General features: G+C 36.3%; 1 protein-coding gene across 1 annotated transcript in view; it reads right to left on the bottom strand.

Annotated features, from left to right (window-relative positions):
• PIP4K (phosphatidylinositol 5-phosphate 4-kinase) overlaps positions 1-18,371 on the bottom strand; it is a 119,379-nt gene that overhangs the window by 16,172 nt on the left and 84,836 nt on the right. The window contains exons 3-4 of the mRNA XM_083135362.1: positions 13,267-13,377; positions 3,701-3,839 (exon numbers count right to left, since the gene is read on the bottom strand). Coding sequence (XP_082991488.1) covers positions 3,701-3,839; positions 13,267-13,377 — 250 coding nt within the window. The remainder of the gene's footprint in view (positions 1-3,700; positions 3,840-13,266; positions 13,378-18,371) is intronic.

An 18,371-nucleotide genomic window follows, 5' to 3' on the forward strand; every position in this document is an offset into this window, starting at 1 on the left:
TGGCGCCGAAAGTGAATCTCTTCTGGGAAGGCTACATTGCAGCACTTTCTCATGCACACTTCATTGTTCCAGCATAGTTAAACAGTGCCACGATATGCAGGGCGACCTCCCCCGGATTGTGTTTCACCGACGAAGCCACATCTGAAATGCACCCCAGTGAAGCTGACACCACTGGTGTTGCGCAGCATTAAGACATTGACGGCGTCGGAGAATCCAACGACACAGCGTGCTATGGCCAGCCGGTTCCGTATGTCCCAACCAATCATCCACCATGCCAATCATCAAAAGTTACGTCTCAAGGTGGTCCATAAGGCGAATGTTCATGCACTGAGAGCCGATTGTGGAAAGGTTCGAGCAATTACGTACAGACGTGTTGATGCAAAATGCAAAAGGATGAAGCAATTTCGTTCATTAGTGCACCGAAAGTTATCCATGTGGTTTCATGGTTGTAGCTGGCTTTCGTTACAGGGGAAAATTGAAGCTACGTTGTGTTGCCAACAACGTGAAAATCAATGCTTCGTATTATCAGAAACATGTTTTGACTGATATTTACAACAATGAAATTGCCACAATGTATGGCATGGATACCAACCTGGAGCTGCATCAGGACAAGGCATTGAGTCACACAGCCAAATCATCACTGGCATTCTACAGACTGATGGAAGCTAGTACCGGGATTCGTGCTATTCCCTTCTCTGACATTCCCGTGAAGTGTCCCGATGCCAGCCCCATGGACTACTGTGCACTTGGGCTTTTCTTCTCGTAAAGTGCACACTTGCAACGAGGTCTTCTCCAGTGGAAACTGTGCTGTCTGGCAATCGTCAAGAGTGCTGGTAGTCACATCGAACACAACAACCGGTGGTGGAAAAGTGGTCTGTCATAGGTGCGTGAACACTTCGAAGTCGTCTATATGGAAGTGTATCAGCCTCTGTATATACATATATATTTTTTGGATGACAGAAAACTCCTAAAATTTCAGTTGTTTAACGTTGCTTCGGATTTCGTCAGTTATTCACAAGAAATTCACCCACCTCTTTCGGACACATGGGGACATGTAGTTTTTGAGCAAATATGGAGTATATGTTGAGAAATGTTCTGAAACATGTAAATAATATGTAAAAATATATGTAATATATATGAGACAAAATCTAATATATTTATAAATATGGAAAAATAAAAATGGGATTTTTCGAGTCTACATGCCATGTTGTGCAAAGATAATACAAAATAAATGATTTCAGCTGCATATGCATGCATAAATACGAATTTACATATAAATCCGTTCCTTGGTAATAAGTTAACAAGTCTCAATAGCAATGTTATTATGACTTATATCTAACTATAAATTTATGCCAGTTGTGCAGGGTCTCACAGGAAAAACCTAACTTTAGTTTTGTCATTTACATACGTACACTCTAAGCCAGAGCACTGGCATACACAGAGGGGGGGACTGAAGGGGCTACAGCCTCCTCTGAAATGTAAAGAAAATCAAAACATTTTACAAATAAAAGCAATTGAGTTGGTTTTTAAGTCCAATTTATGCACAGTAAGGCTAATCGGGACTGGACCTACAGTTTAAAGTGGATCCGAACCACTAGGTGATTCCACCGGCTATTGAACCTGGGACCCCTTGATACGACGCTACCACTGCACTATCAGGGAGGCCCCAAATGTGAAGAACTCGAGAAAAACCAGCGTGGTAAATAGAAACCTCCATTGTCATTTTTGAGAGTGGAAAGTTCTAAATATACTAAATATCTTATTGTGTATGCTGCCCTCCTAGAAAGTACGCATGTACTGTGGGATGCACAAGTATTGCCAGGCAAATTGTCCATCACCATGTTCATGCACTTTATTTTTCTACTTGACTTGCAACGTATGTACAATGTTATGCAGCAGTAAGTTTGGACATTTCTGCTGCACATAAAAATCTATTCCTTAAAGAAACATACGATGCAAGAGAAAAATTAATGAAAATATGCATGGACAATTTGCAATATTTGTGCATCCCACTGTACTATCCACCTTTATAATTCATTGTAAAAAATATCTTCTCTGTCATAAATTGTAGATTATCAATGTACAAATTGTTGACAACTTGATCTGTGGGTAGAATTAGGAGCCGAAGCACAACCTAGCTGTTTGCTACTGTTAACATAGCAAAATCTGAACGATGTTTCATTCGAATTGATAAGGAAGGATACCTTTCTGAATCAATAAAGACATGTACTAATTTCATAGCACCAATGAAAGGAATGGTGAAGATCAAAGAGTTGACTGGCATGTTTCTGCTCGAAACATAGGAAAACGTTTCATGCTTCACCACATTTACCACACCACATCATGAATACAAACATATTTTCCTCTGAATCAATATTGCATAGTTACTTTACACTTTTCACAGAGAATTTTCTGAAATTATTTATAAAATGAGCACATAGTTTGAAATAAAGTGGAGACTCAAGAGCAAGTGCTAATTGCAAACATTTAAAACATAAGTAGACAAGTTAATACTCAAGGTTACAATATATGAGAGTGGATCAAATGAAAACTAAACAGTGCATGTATTGCGTTATATTTAATTTATGTATGTGTGAGGTGACAACCCTGTGTAGAGATAGAGCAGGAGGTAAGGAAGGAAACCCCTACTGGACCCGCCATAGATGTGAGCACGTGATATGCGTCGACGGTCGGGCAGCAGTGTCATCCAAAGGCCAGTATCAAGGCCAAATGGCCTGGCCTGTTGTCCTCTGGAGTGGTTTTGCTGCATGACAACGCACGCCCACATACATCAGCTGTTACAAAGAACGGGTTGGCGACGTTTGGGTGGACAGTGTTGGAACACCCACCGTATAGCCCTGATCTATCACCATGAGACTTCCAGATCTTTGGTCCGCTGTAAAAGGCATTGAAGGGTCGGCGCTTCCCCTTGGACAATGACGTCATTGACAATGTTTGCAACTGGTTCTGATTTCAGCCAAAGGCGTTCTACGAGCAGGGTATTCAGAACTTGGTGGACAAGTGCTTGTGTAACTTTGAAAGTTACGTTTGAAATAAACCTTGTTGATTTCATTCTGTGGCCCCTCTTCTGTTTTCATTTGATCCACCCTAATATTATGTAAGAAATGGTTTCGGTACTGCAACAGTAAGGGTATAAAATGGCATTTGCAACATATAAAAACATGTGGCAGGTCATTCAATAAATATTTACCATTGTGTATTTAAGTTATGAGACAAATCCTGTTACGAGTTAGTTCAGAATTACATTGTTTTATTTTGTGTTTGAGAAACCAGCTTATTCAAGGGAGAAATTCAATAAAGTTTATTAGGTACAGATTAATCCTCAATCCATTAATGTATATACCAGATACCATGAGATCTCACACACTGGAAATTAAACCTGGGTCCCTTGCATACTAGTCAGGTGCTGTACCAATTTTTCCATCACTGGGAAAGCAGGACATAACAGATCTGTCCTAATGATGCAATAAGCAAAGGTTTCACTCACCCACACAACATGCTATAACAATTTCAAAAATCCTAGTGAAGCCATTATTTACCACTTTTATTTCCTATCAAACTGAAGAAGTGTCACACATTTCAACATAAAAATATTTGATTAGTCTCAGAACAGATATTACAAAAGGTTACACATAAATGTAAGTTACAGAAAGGCACAAATTTATTTACATATACTTACAGGGTGATATTGTTTCAAAAAGTGGTGCATACGCTCAACTTCTTCACTAGTTAATGTTTTAACTATAAACAACTTGTCATACGACTGATAAAATTTAGCCCCACTTTTTCCTGGTGAGTCAACTGGAACTGGCTGCGACCTGGAAAATTTAAACATGACTCATGATAAACGATAAAAATCATAGGAATTGGGCAACAATTTCAACTACATTTTACTTTTATACAAAACTTACACAACATCTTATTAAGAAATATGTTTACCTTTTCACCTTCTAAAAAACTACCAGTTTAGTATTAATTTTGGTACTGATCTAGCACAGGGAGGAAAAAAATGGGGTGGGGGTGAAGAGCTACTTGAAAAACATAAAGTGGTATGCTCTGCATAGAAAGCCAGAGAGCACCTGTGGGACTGTATGTGTTAACAATGCACAGGGCATAGCCTTCAGAGATTGTCATATGGGGTATAGTTTTTATTTAGTACTGTGTGTGTGTGTTGGCTGGCAAGATTACATTTTTTGAAAGCATGGACATTTGTGTGTCCTGTAACAAGAACAAATAATAAAGTGCTCACACAATTTCTGCAAGAATCTTTATAACCAAATGAATATTACTAAATTTATCCAGATTGGTAATATAATAAAACCTTCCTCGAAATTTGTGAACTTGGTACAAATAGGGTTGTAGTTGGTCAAGATAAAAAAGGACTCACAATATACACCTTAATGAACCACATTAAGCTACAATCATGACAAATGTATCTTATAATTGATGCAAAAAAGTAGATATTATATTTCCTTCTTCTTCTGTTGCTAAACCACAAACACTCTGCACGAACTGCACAGCAATCAACAAAATCCAAACATTCAAAAGAAGGAAAACTTTCTAGCACAAAGTAAAAAGAAAGTAAAAATAATTTAAGATCATGATAATGAATCCACAGAAATTAGAAAGTAATTTTTAATTGTGATTAAAGAAGTTATATATGACTAAATATATGCACATTTACAGTACACCCTGCACAATGAAGCACATCTCATTATTTTTAAAAAAAATGTAAAATAGAAACAAAAGAGCTGATGTACTGTTATATTAATTTCAGTGGGCACTGCCACCATCCTCATTGGAACTTGATGTACTTCCATAGTTCCTTCAAATGCAAAGGTTCTGTTTCATATTTTTGGGAAATAACTTGCAGCAAGATCTAATGAGAATAGTGGCAGTGGTCATCGAAAATTAATAGAACAATAATGAAAATCAGTTGCGTGGATGAGTGAGTACATTAGCTCTTGATATCTTTTTAATACAGTGTCTCTCATTTCCCAAAATATAATAAAATAGAAAAATGGTAGGCTTTGTAAGAAACATCTGGATTCATCAAGAAACTCCTTGATAAATTATCTTACACACGTTAGTAAGGTCAGTATCACTGTTGAAATTTAGGACTCAATATTGAATAAACTTACCAAAAATCCTCCCATTCTTTTGCACAGATATTTCACATTGCAAGGAACCCCCAAGTATATTTCCAAACAAACGCTACTTCACAATTCTACTGCCTACGCTATTTCAAATTTCTACCACAATTACTAAGTAGAGCATTCAAAACTTCTTGCAGCTATTACATAGAGATGCTAAACATAGACGTACACACAGACTATTGCACGCTATACTCATCTGAATTTAAAAGTGCTTCCAACAAGAGTAATTCAGTATACACAATAAGCACTCTGCCGCATAGATGTTACAATCAAATATGTACAATCAAAGCAGAGTACTTGTAATATAAGCTTTGCATTATACAACAGAAATGCTTTTCAAATTAACGGAAGTCATATCTCAGATTAGTATTATAGTTATTTAAGATCTCTTCTCCGTCTTTTTATTAGGTTAATTGTGATGATGATTGATTTGGTTTATTTTACTTTGCATTTCTGCCACTTTTGGTTAATTGCAAAGATGAGGATGAATGATGATATGATGAAATTGATGAAGAAATACTCACAAAGAACACTCATGTCCTGGCTGGGATTCGAACCCGGGACCCCTGGTATGATGATTGATTTGGTGTTTTAAATCCACTTTATGCACAATAAGGCTAATCGGGACTGGACCTACAGTTTAAAGTGGGATCCGAACCACTATGTGCCTCCACCAGGTATCGAACTAGGGACCCCTGCCATGATGAGAATGACTCACTGGATGAAAGAACAAATTCAATGGGCATACATATCCTGGCCAGGATTTGAACCTAGAACATTTGAACATGCACAGCCATATAGACAGCTAAGTCACATAATTCTCAGTTGTCTTCTATATTTTTATTTACATAAGTATGTTATCATGCAATAAAAACAATATTACAAAATACAGATAATAGTAACAAACAGATCAACGTTAACCTGACATTATAATTCCACTGTGAAACAATTGTTATAACAAAAATTTACACTTTATTATTTTAAATCACATTAAGTGAAACCTGCATAAGCACTTCACAATCTTAAGCAATTTTAATGAAATGAAGGGGGAAATATTAAGAAGTTTTCGAGGGAAGAATAAAACTCCTAGCACACTGAAAAAACAAATAAAACTACAAAAAATGTCTAAAAGCTGTTTGCAAGGGTTACAAAAAACATGCTCACAGAACTGTGCAAAGCACTCATTCTTGCAGGATAATCCAAAATTATGAACTCTCAACTGTTTATGCTATTAGAAAAACAAGTTATTTTTCTTATATTCAATTCCAAAAAAAAAGAGCAAGAAGTCTTGCATTCATTGCATCTCATTCAAATGCAAGCTAAATGATATGATATACAGGGTGGCTCAAAAACTCACTTAACACCCTCGGTACAAGGCCACTACAGCGCGCAACGTGGAAATGGTGATGACTAATTTCACGAGAAATGCAATGGGAAGTTTTTTTTTTTTATGTATCTTTAACCAGTAAAAGGTTATGACTGAATTCTTGTACCAATTTGCTCATTTTTGAGGTGTTAGAAAAATACCTTAAAATTTGTTTAGCGCATCGGTAACGCATTGAGATCAAAGTGACATCTAGGGAGAGAAGTTCGCATGCCATTGCACAAGATTTTAATCAGATATATCCATAAAGAGCTGCACATTATGGATGGTTGTCGCGAACAATTACCAGTGTGACGCTTCCATTAAATGAAAAGTCCTTCACAGTGACAAGGCTAATGTTTATGTTCATAAGGAAGTTCATAAACAGAATATTCAATGCTTTTTATCTGATAACCCATTTTCGACAAATCAAAGGTGAATGGTTAGTGCTGGTAAGTTAATGGTGTGGCGTGCTGTGTGGAACACGATTGGTTAGTCAATTTTCCATCAACGGAACCTTAAATGCTTAGGGCTACTTGGATTTGTTAAATACCATCCTTGCTTATGGAAGAAGGTACTTTTTACAGAATTTTTTTCAATATGGAGGAACACCAGAACACTATGGGAACGTTGTGAAGCAGTTTTTGTCCAAAGTTTATTGACAAGGGTCGCATATTCTGTTTATGAAATTCCTTATGAACATAAACATTAGCCTTGTCACTGTGAAGGACTTTTAATTCAATGGAAGCCTCCCACTGTAAATTGTTCGCGACAACCATTCATAATGTGCAGGTCTTCGTGGATGTATCCTATAAAAAACATGTGCAATGGCATGTGAATACAAGAATTCAGTCATAACTTTTTACTGGTTAAAGATACATAAAAAAAAACCTTCCCCATTGCATTTCTCGTGAAATTCTAGCCTGATTTGATATATCATATCACCCCCTTCCCATTTAAAATTCTGAAGTTGAATTCAAGATGGCGGACATCAAGATGGCCGCCGACCATGCGGGTGGCGTCAATGTGGTTCCCCCTTGGCCTGATAACGATTGGTCATCACCATTTCCATGTTGTGCGCTGCACTGGCCTTGTACCTGGGGTGTTAAGTGACTTCTTGAGCCACCCTGTATATCTGTCCCAATTAAACTAATATAAATATCCTATGCAAATATACATAAGAAATTTCCAGGATTTCTATGTGAAATATTTAAATCTCTTGGACATAAATATACAAAATTCCTCCGTGAACAATAAAAAAATTGTAAATGTTATGTGAAGATAATAGATACGTAAATACAGGCACACTGGACTTTGCTTTCATCAGAAATGGAATCCTAAAACGTTAAAATTCCTCTTGTTACCTGTATTTCCCAATTTTTTTTAAAGAAAATTCCACGTCAGTGAAGTCATTTTTGAAACTCCATCTCTTTTTAAAAAAAATTCTATGATGTTATAGGTTCTGAAAAATTCTATTGGTTTTGAATTCCATCTAGAGCATTCAAGTGAATCTTCATGGAATTTGCTTTCACTTTTGTTGAGAGATTTGCAATATTTTCATGGCCACGTAAGCTGATTAAGCTATTGCAAATATCTAGACAACATGAAACATGAAAATAAAAGCAAACCACTTCAATGCTCTAGAAGGAATTCTAAGCAGTTGTAATTTTACAGAACCTGGAATATCATAGAGTTTTTTTTGAAAGGAGAGGAAATTTCAAAAACGACTTTGCTGATGTCGGTCAAGGATCCAGCCGAGCCTTAAGGAGAAATTTATTTGCATTTATATCATGTTACCACTCTTACATCAGTTAGAAACAATAAAGCCTTGGTGTCATATTAACTACACAATGACACATTTTTGTAAAGCCTTGAGTCCTGAAATGAATTTCATAGCAATTTGGGTCTCAGTGGAAGGAAAAGTGCACCTTTGTGAACACTGTACGAGTACTTACATGTTAAATGTCGAAAGATACAGTGGCTCCCATATTACAAATATTGCGTGTGGCTTTTATTGTAATATATTAATTACATATCGTTGTGTGTGTGAATTTATGGCTACCACAATATCATAATTATGAAAGCATTTATCCATGACCAAAATTTTGATGATGATATATATTAATTTTCAAAGGCATAATTTGGACACTCCTGCACTATGTAAATATATGCATTAAAATATGCATGCACGGTTGAGCACAGAATACCTCATTGCATAACAAGCTGTGAAATGATTTTTTTCTGATTGATGATCTAGTTCTACATGTTGTAATTACATGAACAATTAACTTCCTTTCTTTGTTGTTGCAAGGCAAAAATAAGCTACATCACTGCCTTAATTCACCATTTATTTGTGTTATAGTTTTTAGAAGTGTGAATTTTCATCTTAATTGAAAAATAGAAGCATAAAATTTTGCCACAAAAATAAAATTGTTGCCAGTGCAAGGACATAACAAGTGTAGCATTTCTTCCCTTGATGGTCAGGGGGTGAAATGTACTGTTACCTATGATTGTTCCAACTGAGAAAGAGATCACTATAGGAAAAGAAGAAAATGATGGTTGTTTAATTTAATGTCAAATTGGCTTGAAACAAAAAAAAAAAAAAAAAAAAAATATTAACTAATTTGTATTTGTCGTTAGTACTGAAGGGTGAAAAGACATTCCTTTGCAAACACATTTCAAACAGCACAACATGAAATCACTGCACTATAAACACTAACTACATCTACAAATACAGTAGATTGTATTGCAAGTTAGATATATATTTGACAATCACTGATATACACTCTAATAAAACTGTGGTCAACTGGTTTTTCAAACGAAAGACTTATATTACTCCCCATTAAATCCAACATCATGAAAAACGGAAATTAACATTTGTTGATTTCATGAAAGTTCATATTGATTTGAAAAATCCTTATTTGTTTGAATTGTGATGCAGCAGCTTGCAGTGTGAACAGCAATGAATTTCTACACCAAGTGAAAATGTTTCGCTTAAAAATGAAGTCTTATTTGTGTGTTTAATAACGCTATTGGATAAAGTACACTCTGTTGCTTAAGTCATACTTAATAACCTTTTGTGTTTCATTCTTGTAAAACTTTCTTTCCACTGGAACCTAACATAACTATAACATTATATTGGATTTGATCCCAGTGATATACTTAAAGAAGTATTTTCTGCTGAATCCTCCCAGATGCTCTACCAGCCCCTGTGACTTTGATTTCATCCATATGATGAAGAAACCACTTCATGGCATTTGCTTCCGAACTGTTCAGAGATTCTTCAGACAATAGACCGATCTATTCAAACCATTAACAGAGCAGGCACTGCTACAAAAATACTACGACTTCCACATCGCTGGCAACGGGTTGTACACAATGCTGGTTACTACACTGAATGGCCGTAACAGTTTCACAGAGGTATCTCTTTCATATGATTTGTAAATTAATAGTTGCCACTATTAAATTTCCAACCAACGTATATTTTATTGTGTTTTACTTCACCTTTGTCTTTGACAAGAGATAAGATCAAATTTTACTCCAGATTTGTCAATATGTTCGAAACAACCATGTTATGATATAAAACTTGCATTGGTAATATGTAATCATTCGTGACATGGAAATTTTTAAGTGCATTTGCTGCTGGGGGAACAACTACAAAGAAAAATCAAAACTTCTTTTATGAAATTTTACAAGTATTAGTTAGGTGAGAGCCAGAAATACAGGGGACTCCTCATGCACTGCAATGGTCCAGGAAGTCACACGTGGTTCCATTTTCACACACTGGGGATACTACTGACCTCGACCTTTTGGCACTTAGTCTCCAAGAACTACGCTTACTCTGTCTGCCCCAAGGCAAATAGGTACTGGCTTCTTGGGGTTTCCTGATGCGTTCTCTCAAAGGAAATCTATTAGGACCAATGTTCGCTTAATATTTTCAACTTGATCAATATGACTGCATTCTTCAGTTAATTTCTTTGTTTACACTTATAAATTTACCATGCAGACTTATTTTTACATATACTGACTTCAGTGCTGTTGATCAAAGTCTATATAAACAAAATAAATAAATAAATATATTTTTTAAAAACTAGCATTGTACTAATTTGATATCTTCAGTGCATTATTGTCTTATATTCTGGTTCTGCTACCTAGAAAAAGGCATAGGAGCTAGGTGGAAATAAATAAGCTCTTAACATTTAGTAGATGAACGTCAATTTCATCTAGTTAAAATTTTTCTTGTTGTAATTTAAATAATAACAGAAGACTGTTGTCAGGATGCCCCACAACGTTGGCTTTGTACTTTGTCTTTATGGTGCATGTTTTACATACACATATTTTCTCTTAGGATATTTAACAGACAAGATTGTGACAGTTCAGGCATGTGATGTTTAGGAAAAGAAATCTACAGACAAGAGATTGCTTCATGCATGATTTTGTGTGCTATCACATACAGAGCATTCCCTGACATTCGCTACGAGACTCGGCGCAAACGGCCCGGCGTCAGCGCTTGTCTTTCCCGGTGAATGGGGTCAGCGACAGTCGCATGCTACAGTCTGTTTTTTTGCTCTCCCTGCCTTCTCTCTCCTTCCCTTTCTGTTGACGTTGCAGACTGACGCCAGTATAATCCTCCCTCGAAAGTTGTATTGTGTCCCTGTGTTGAAGATTGTGGCTTAATATGGCACCACAAAAGTTTACATTACAACAAAGGATTTATCTTGTCGAGTGTCGAAAGAGGAATTGTGGAGAAGTGCGACGGATTTTTGCAACAAAATTTCCTGGTGTTCCTGTTTCACATAGGACCACTATATTAAACCTCGTAAAAAAGTTTAGAGTAACAGGGTCAGTTCTGAATAAAAGTGGAAAGAATAATGGGGAAATCTAAAAAATAAAGTATACAAAGAAAATCCGCACACCATCCGTGAGTTTAAAAGACAGTATTGTATGAGAAATTGGGAGAATTACAGTAGACGAACTTGCAAGTGTAAATGCCAATTTCCTTCGGAAATGCCAGGAATGTGTTGCAGCAGAGGGACATCATTTTCAACACCTTCTGTAGTCAAGGTTAGTACACAATATGAAAACTGTAATTTTAATAGCTGACTCTAGCGACTGTTGCAGACCCCGTTCACCGGGAAAGACAAGCGTTGATGCCGGGCCGCTTGCAGCAGTCTCTCATGGCGAATGTCAGGGAATGCTCTGTATCAGCCAATGCGAAAACAGTACTGTTCAATGTGGCAAAGATGCTTTGTGAATGACTGTTGTTAATAAGTTAAGAAAAATTAAACAATAAGCTCTAGTGCTCAAAATGCTGATTCTGTCAATGTTTAAAAACTTTACATCACATAAGAAGCAATCGTGCTACATGCACAATTGAATTTAAGCCTTACTGCTAGGCATCTTGAAATAAAGCCTTGTAGAGGCATGATCAGTGTTACTTACAGTTTTATGCTTTGCATTGTAAAGAGTGATATTAACATTAATTGATTATATTTAAGGAACCTGACAGGCCATAATGATTCATTCTAGCAGCTAAATTGCACATACCGAAAAAAAATTCACTCTTTTTTGTATAAGCAAATTGGCAACAATAATGAACTTGTAGAGAAATGCAGAATCATTGTTATTTTTCTTAGTTAACACATAATGTGTGCTTAGGAAATATTTCAGTTCTAGTCTTCCATTGGTGGTATATAATGTTTATAAACACACACACACACAATTTATCATGCTAACAGAAGCAACAAATAAACAAATAACAATTAAAAAAACAACTGTGCTAAGTTACACAAAAAATCTTGAAATGCATAGCTGTCTAAAATAAAAGCAAAATTCTCAAAATAAAATGTAATGCTAATTTTTATCTTTATTAATGAATACATTTTCAAAGACATACTTTTGATTATAAACATGCATCAACAAATTTTCACAGAATTTTAATACCTATGAGTAGTAGGTACTAAATACAGGGTAATTCAAAAAGAAAGTAACACTTTTAAAAATTCAGTGTGTGTTAATTATGGTAGATACAGCATTACAACAGGCGATAAATGGTACAAAAACTCAAAGTTTTGTGTCAGATGTGTTATTTGTGATTTCCTCACAGTGGGTGCAGTTTGTGACAACATACTTTCACACATGTTCACACGTATCTGCCACTTGTGGTTAAACATATCAGGTGTAACCAGAGAAATTGCATTGCTATTCACCATTTCAGTTCATCTATGTCAGGTGGAAGTAGGAGGGCATACACTTGGTTCTTCACAATACCCAAAAGAAAAGATGTATATGAACTGAATTGACAAATTGCCAATGCAATTTCACTAGTTACACCTGCCATGTTCAACCATTATGTGGTATGAACTACAGCATCATGTGGACTGTTGTGTCACAAACAACACATCAGACAAAAATCTTTCAGTTTTTGTACCAATTGTCACTTTTATTGCCATATCTGCAATAATTAATACTTACTGATTTTTTAAAAAAATTAGTACTTCCTTTATGAATTGCCCTGTATTATAAAACTTCCATTAGACAAAGAAATGGCAGTTGTTCATCACCAATATTGTAGTTTTCGACATATTGCTGTTTAATAATTATTCAGTTATTATATTTATCCCTAAAACCATTACAATATTAAATACTGTAAGTTTAAGCTATAATTCCACATAACATACAAGTTTTGGCACTCATAATATTACTAGGTATTTAAAGGTACATTACCTTGTCATAGATTCCTTGTAGTCTAAATCGTCTATTCCAAACCTCTCTCTCAGATTTCTAAAAACTAAAGGGCAGTATTCTTTAACCTTGAAATGGCTTGGCATATTTTCCCTGCAAAAAAAAAAAAATGTTACTTTAAAAATATATGTATATCACAACATACATAACCTTAAAAATGCCCCTAAATGTTTATGTAGCAGGTACAATAAATTTAGAACATATTGAACACAGACTTGCACACTTTTTTTCCAATAAACATATTACACACCAAAATTAAAATAAACTTAGCAGTTCTTCTTTCTTGCTCGTATTAATTTGATTATCATTTCCATCCTTATGTGGTGTAACATAAATTCTTGCACAAGGGATGGTTCACATTTTATTTTGTCAAATAAAGGATGTCTTGTTGAGTATTAGCATTGGATGGGAATACGATTTTTGCTATATGTCATTCTAATATGAAAATAGAACATCAATTAGATATATGCCCTCCAATTTAGTGGTCAACCTTTGTGAGACTGTGGTCTAATATATTATTTTTTAAAAAGGTAGATGCTCCAATTCCTATATACTCCATACTCATATATACCATTCTATTTTTTAATGAATTAATTAATTAATAGGCAGCCTTGAAATTACGTTTTCAATTTTTTAAGTTCGCTATATGCACAAATAGATTAACTGGGACTGAACCCAAAGTTAAAAGTGCAAGGTGAACCACTATGACCCTTGAAATTAAATATTAATAAATAAATCATGGCATAATTTAGGATTGTTGACAAACATTAAGTTTACATAGGTTGCCAACTGCTGTATGTAATGATATCTTGTAATTCCCTCAAGCCAACACCATTAAATTAATTTAGTGATGAGATAACCCACAGTCAAAAGTGCAACGTGAACCACTATGACCCTTGAAATTAAATATTAATAAATAAATCATGGCATAATCTAGGCTTGTTGACAAACATTAACATTAAGTTTATATAGATTGTCAACTGCTGTATGTAATGATATCATGTAATTCCCTCAGGCCAACACCATTAAATGAATTTGGTAATGATTTTCACTTGCATGTTGTATTTTTAACACTGAAAAATTCCAATTAACACTAATTGTAAAATTTGTTGGTTACATTATTATATTCAGAAAAGTATTATTAATTTGATTTTAACTTGCATGGGCAAAATGTTTCAGGAAAACCTTCATACCTGCCAGTTCAGAAACAATGCTCTAAGTTCTCCGATGCCAAAAATGGAAATAATGAAACCTCAAAAAATAAATAAAGAAAATACATACAAAAACATAAGCCTTTAATTTGAATATTCTTCAACTTAATGATATTCCTATTCCACCCCACTCTTACTCTCTCATAACAAGGGCATAACATCTGCCACTGGTGCACAATGGTTACCCTTTAACTTTATCTTAAAAATAAAAATAATATGTGTGTGGTTTAGAGGTGTTAAACCAAGCATGAGTAGAGTAGTGACATACAGACTGTTTTCAAATATTCCTTTGAGAATTCAATGTAGTTGAGAATCAGAATCATTTGTTATAAACATCTTTGTAAAATCCTTAGTAGCTCAGTTCACAGTAATCAAATTGGAGAACATAGCTTATTCTCGGGAGGAAGAGAACTTCTACATATTTGGATCTCACTATGTGTAAACTATGAGATATTAAAAAAAATAGTTTGTTCACATACAGATGAACGACTTGTAAAAATGACATCATATTATGCCATTTTTTTTAATGACGTTTGTTCCACTGTTACATTTCTAGCTTTAGAGGAATAGGCAATTGAGAAGGTGGGTGGCGTAGAGATGCCCACTTCAAGTGAATGCCACCTGACTTGACTCAGTCAAATTCATTCAACTTCCCTTCTGCAGAAAGTGGGATGGATATTGTCTTGTCGGTTATTAAAGAATTCTACAGTTTTCTCAATTAGGAATTGGCACGTGCTCCAGGAGCGGCATGCTCGAAGGAGCTATAGTTGCGGACACACTTAAAGAAACTTGAACCTCATCTTCCTCACAATCTTGACGAGGTGTGCGGCCACGGCATGTCTCTCAGATGTTGCCAATTACTGAAAGAGGCTATAGTTCCGGACAAACTTAAAGAGCCGGACCTTATATTCCTCACAATCTTGTAAAGAGGAGTGTGGCCACCACATGTTCACGTGGGTGTCCTTACAAGGATCCGCAACATCGAAGGGACTTGTGGTGGCCACACGCCTGGTCAAGATTGTGAGGTAGATAAGGTTCGAGTTTCTTTAAGCGTGTCCGCAACAACTCGTATATGTTTACCGACGTTGTTCATCCAAGCAGTTCCTGAGAATTCCAATTGAGACAAGCAGATGGACCGAACAATAACTTGATAGCGTGTCTAGGACTTTTATTAGGAGGTCGTCTTTTTTTTTTTTTTTTTTTTTTTCAACGATCAGTCTTTTCGTGTATTTGATCCCCCTTTTTTTTGTAAGGAATGCTAGGCAAGGGAGATTAAGATTAGGATCCCTGCTGAGCACACTACTAATCACTGATTCGTTTCCTACAAATTCCATATTTTCCTTTCTTCATGGTAAACCTAGCATTTCTTTCTTATGAGGGGTAAAAGATCTCACTTTCTCCTCCAAATAGAGTTCCCATGCACTGATGTACACAGCGCAATCATCCTTAAAATGAGGGGGATACCCTACTGAAATTCGCCCCTCCCAACTATAACTTCTGGATCCGAAACTAACCTCCACCGGGAATCGAATCTGGGACCCCTTCCTTACAAGGTGACGACGTTACCACTGCACAATCCGGGAGGTTTTCCCATTACTTTAGAACGTATTTTTATGTTTGGGACAGGTAATGCAACACCCCCCCTCTCACGTGTGTACAAAAACAAGCTTTTATTTTTTTGCGTTGTTGTTGAAGCAAGTCCTCGGCTTCAATGCGCCCAAAAGGAAGCCCGACTGAAGGATAAAAATTTATGTGTCGCATATTTACACTCGCACATGCTTTTACGTCAAGCCGTGCCAAATCCCGTGTTGGATCCCGGCCAAGACCTCAACCGCGACCTTGTGTGCACAGCGCTCACACCAGCACTTGTGAAGGTCAATAGCTATGGCAAAACAGTTCACCGACATTTCCCTCGGGAAAAGGCCCCTCCGATATCTAATAATGCCTCGTTACTGGCTGCTTTGGGGCTTTCAAGGCTGAGCCACAAAATACCACTTAATGTGGACAGCCGACGTAAGCACGGCGTAGTATTCTTAAGACTTCATTCTACTCGATAGGCGATGCGGCAGAAACGGCTACGTTAGTTATTTACGCAATAAAATGGGTCCAAGAACTATATTTCGGGAGGGGTTTGAGACAAAGTATCTCACATGGGTTAATAAGAGTAGTATGTCTATTAAAACATTATTGTTAAAATATAGAGATAGAGTGCTTTTTTTCTGGCGGTACGCAATGGTACGCCGTACCGGTGTCCTTTTATAGGTATGAATAAAACTAAAATAACATTTTGTTTTGACGGACGAAATGAGTATTTCTTATATGATTAACACAATATCAAAGCAACTTAAAAAGTACCGGAATATTTTCTCTCAGAAAAAAAAAGCACTGGATATAACAGCGCATATTCATCTTCTAGGTTATGGGGTCAAAGGGGTGACCTTTTCCAAAGACACTCAAATGTCAACCCCACTTAAACGTAGCACACCCTATACTGCATTTTGCAGATTAACGAGGTTCTGGCATCTGGATTCTCAGCCAGTATAATCTTCTGTGGGGCTCATTATATCGTCCATACATGTTTGTGATTGCCCCTTCATCAATGTCATCTGATCACCATTCATCCTCTTCCTTGCGATTTGCCAAAAGTGGCAGAAAAGCGAAGTCAATCAATCTAGCTTATGCCTAGTTAACATCACGAAAATTTATATAAAAAACAGTTGTTCTACAAAAGAAAATTTTAATGGATTATTTGCAGAATACAAATAGGTTGTTAGATCTAGTTGATCATTATTTTTATGCGTTTTTTTTATTAGTAGCCGTACGTAGGAACTTTCATGCAAAGTTGTATAATCACACGCTGAACCATATCTTTACGTAAGTTCTGCGAGAATAAACCGACTTGATGTTACACAAAAGTAAACAAGTATTTTGATTTCTTTTTAAACTTTGGACTTGTTTTAATCTTTTGGGTGAGGTCTGGACTCCATGAATCCCATTCTATATACGTCCTTGAATTGGCCGTATTAATGAAAATGAGCAGGTGCTCAAGAAGTGGACATGTGCTTAATTTTTGTTTGAAGTCACCACTCGCATAGCTGCCAACCTAGCCCCTTCCCGAGAATCAACTTTTTTTTATGACCTGGCGCAAGCAAGACTATAAAACAAAGGTAACCTCTCGCACGTGTGTGCATACACGGAAGCACCTGCTAGACAATTTGCTGTTCTCTTTCATTCCAAATCAAAATGTCAGTACATACTGAGTACTAGCACTTGCGTCGGGAGGAGGAGGATGGCAGAACTGTCCGCCGACCCCCTCAACTACAACGAAATTGCCACAGTTCATTTCATGTTACAAAAAGAAGAAAGCTTGTTATTTTTATTGTCCATAAAATAAGGAAATAAGGTTGAATTACTATTCGAACAGAATAAACAAAGAAATACTGTGTTTGTGACAGTCAGATTTACCGTCATTATTATTATCATTATTATTCATGTATGTAGCGGTAAAAAGACGTGTTGATTCAAAGTGTTAAGTGTTTTAATTTGTAAGATTACATATTTGATTTTTGCCAAGCCGACGGGAGGAACGAGACATTCGCTTGTGTTAAGGGTGAGCACCTGAAGGGTCACGCTATGCGTGTAAAGCTTAGGAAATTCGACCGTAATGACAAACATTTAAATATCTCGGTTTCCAACGGTCGGATTCATGTGAAACTTATACCAACGCAGCGGCATGTGTGCAAGGACGGATGTGTGGAGTTTCGTCACGATCAAGCGACAATTACGGACGCCAGATCAAATCGGTTCTAATTGATCAGTTTGTGGACAGCGATTGCAATTGAGCTATGGGCGACAGCCAGGCGGAAGTTTAATCCG

The sequence above is a fragment of the Lepisma saccharinum genome, chromosome 14 (genome assembly GCF_977018435.1).
Source record: "Lepisma saccharinum chromosome 14, izLepSacc3.1, whole genome shotgun sequence".
NCBI lineage: Eukaryota > Metazoa > Arthropoda > Insecta > Zygentoma > Lepismatidae > Lepisma > Lepisma saccharinum.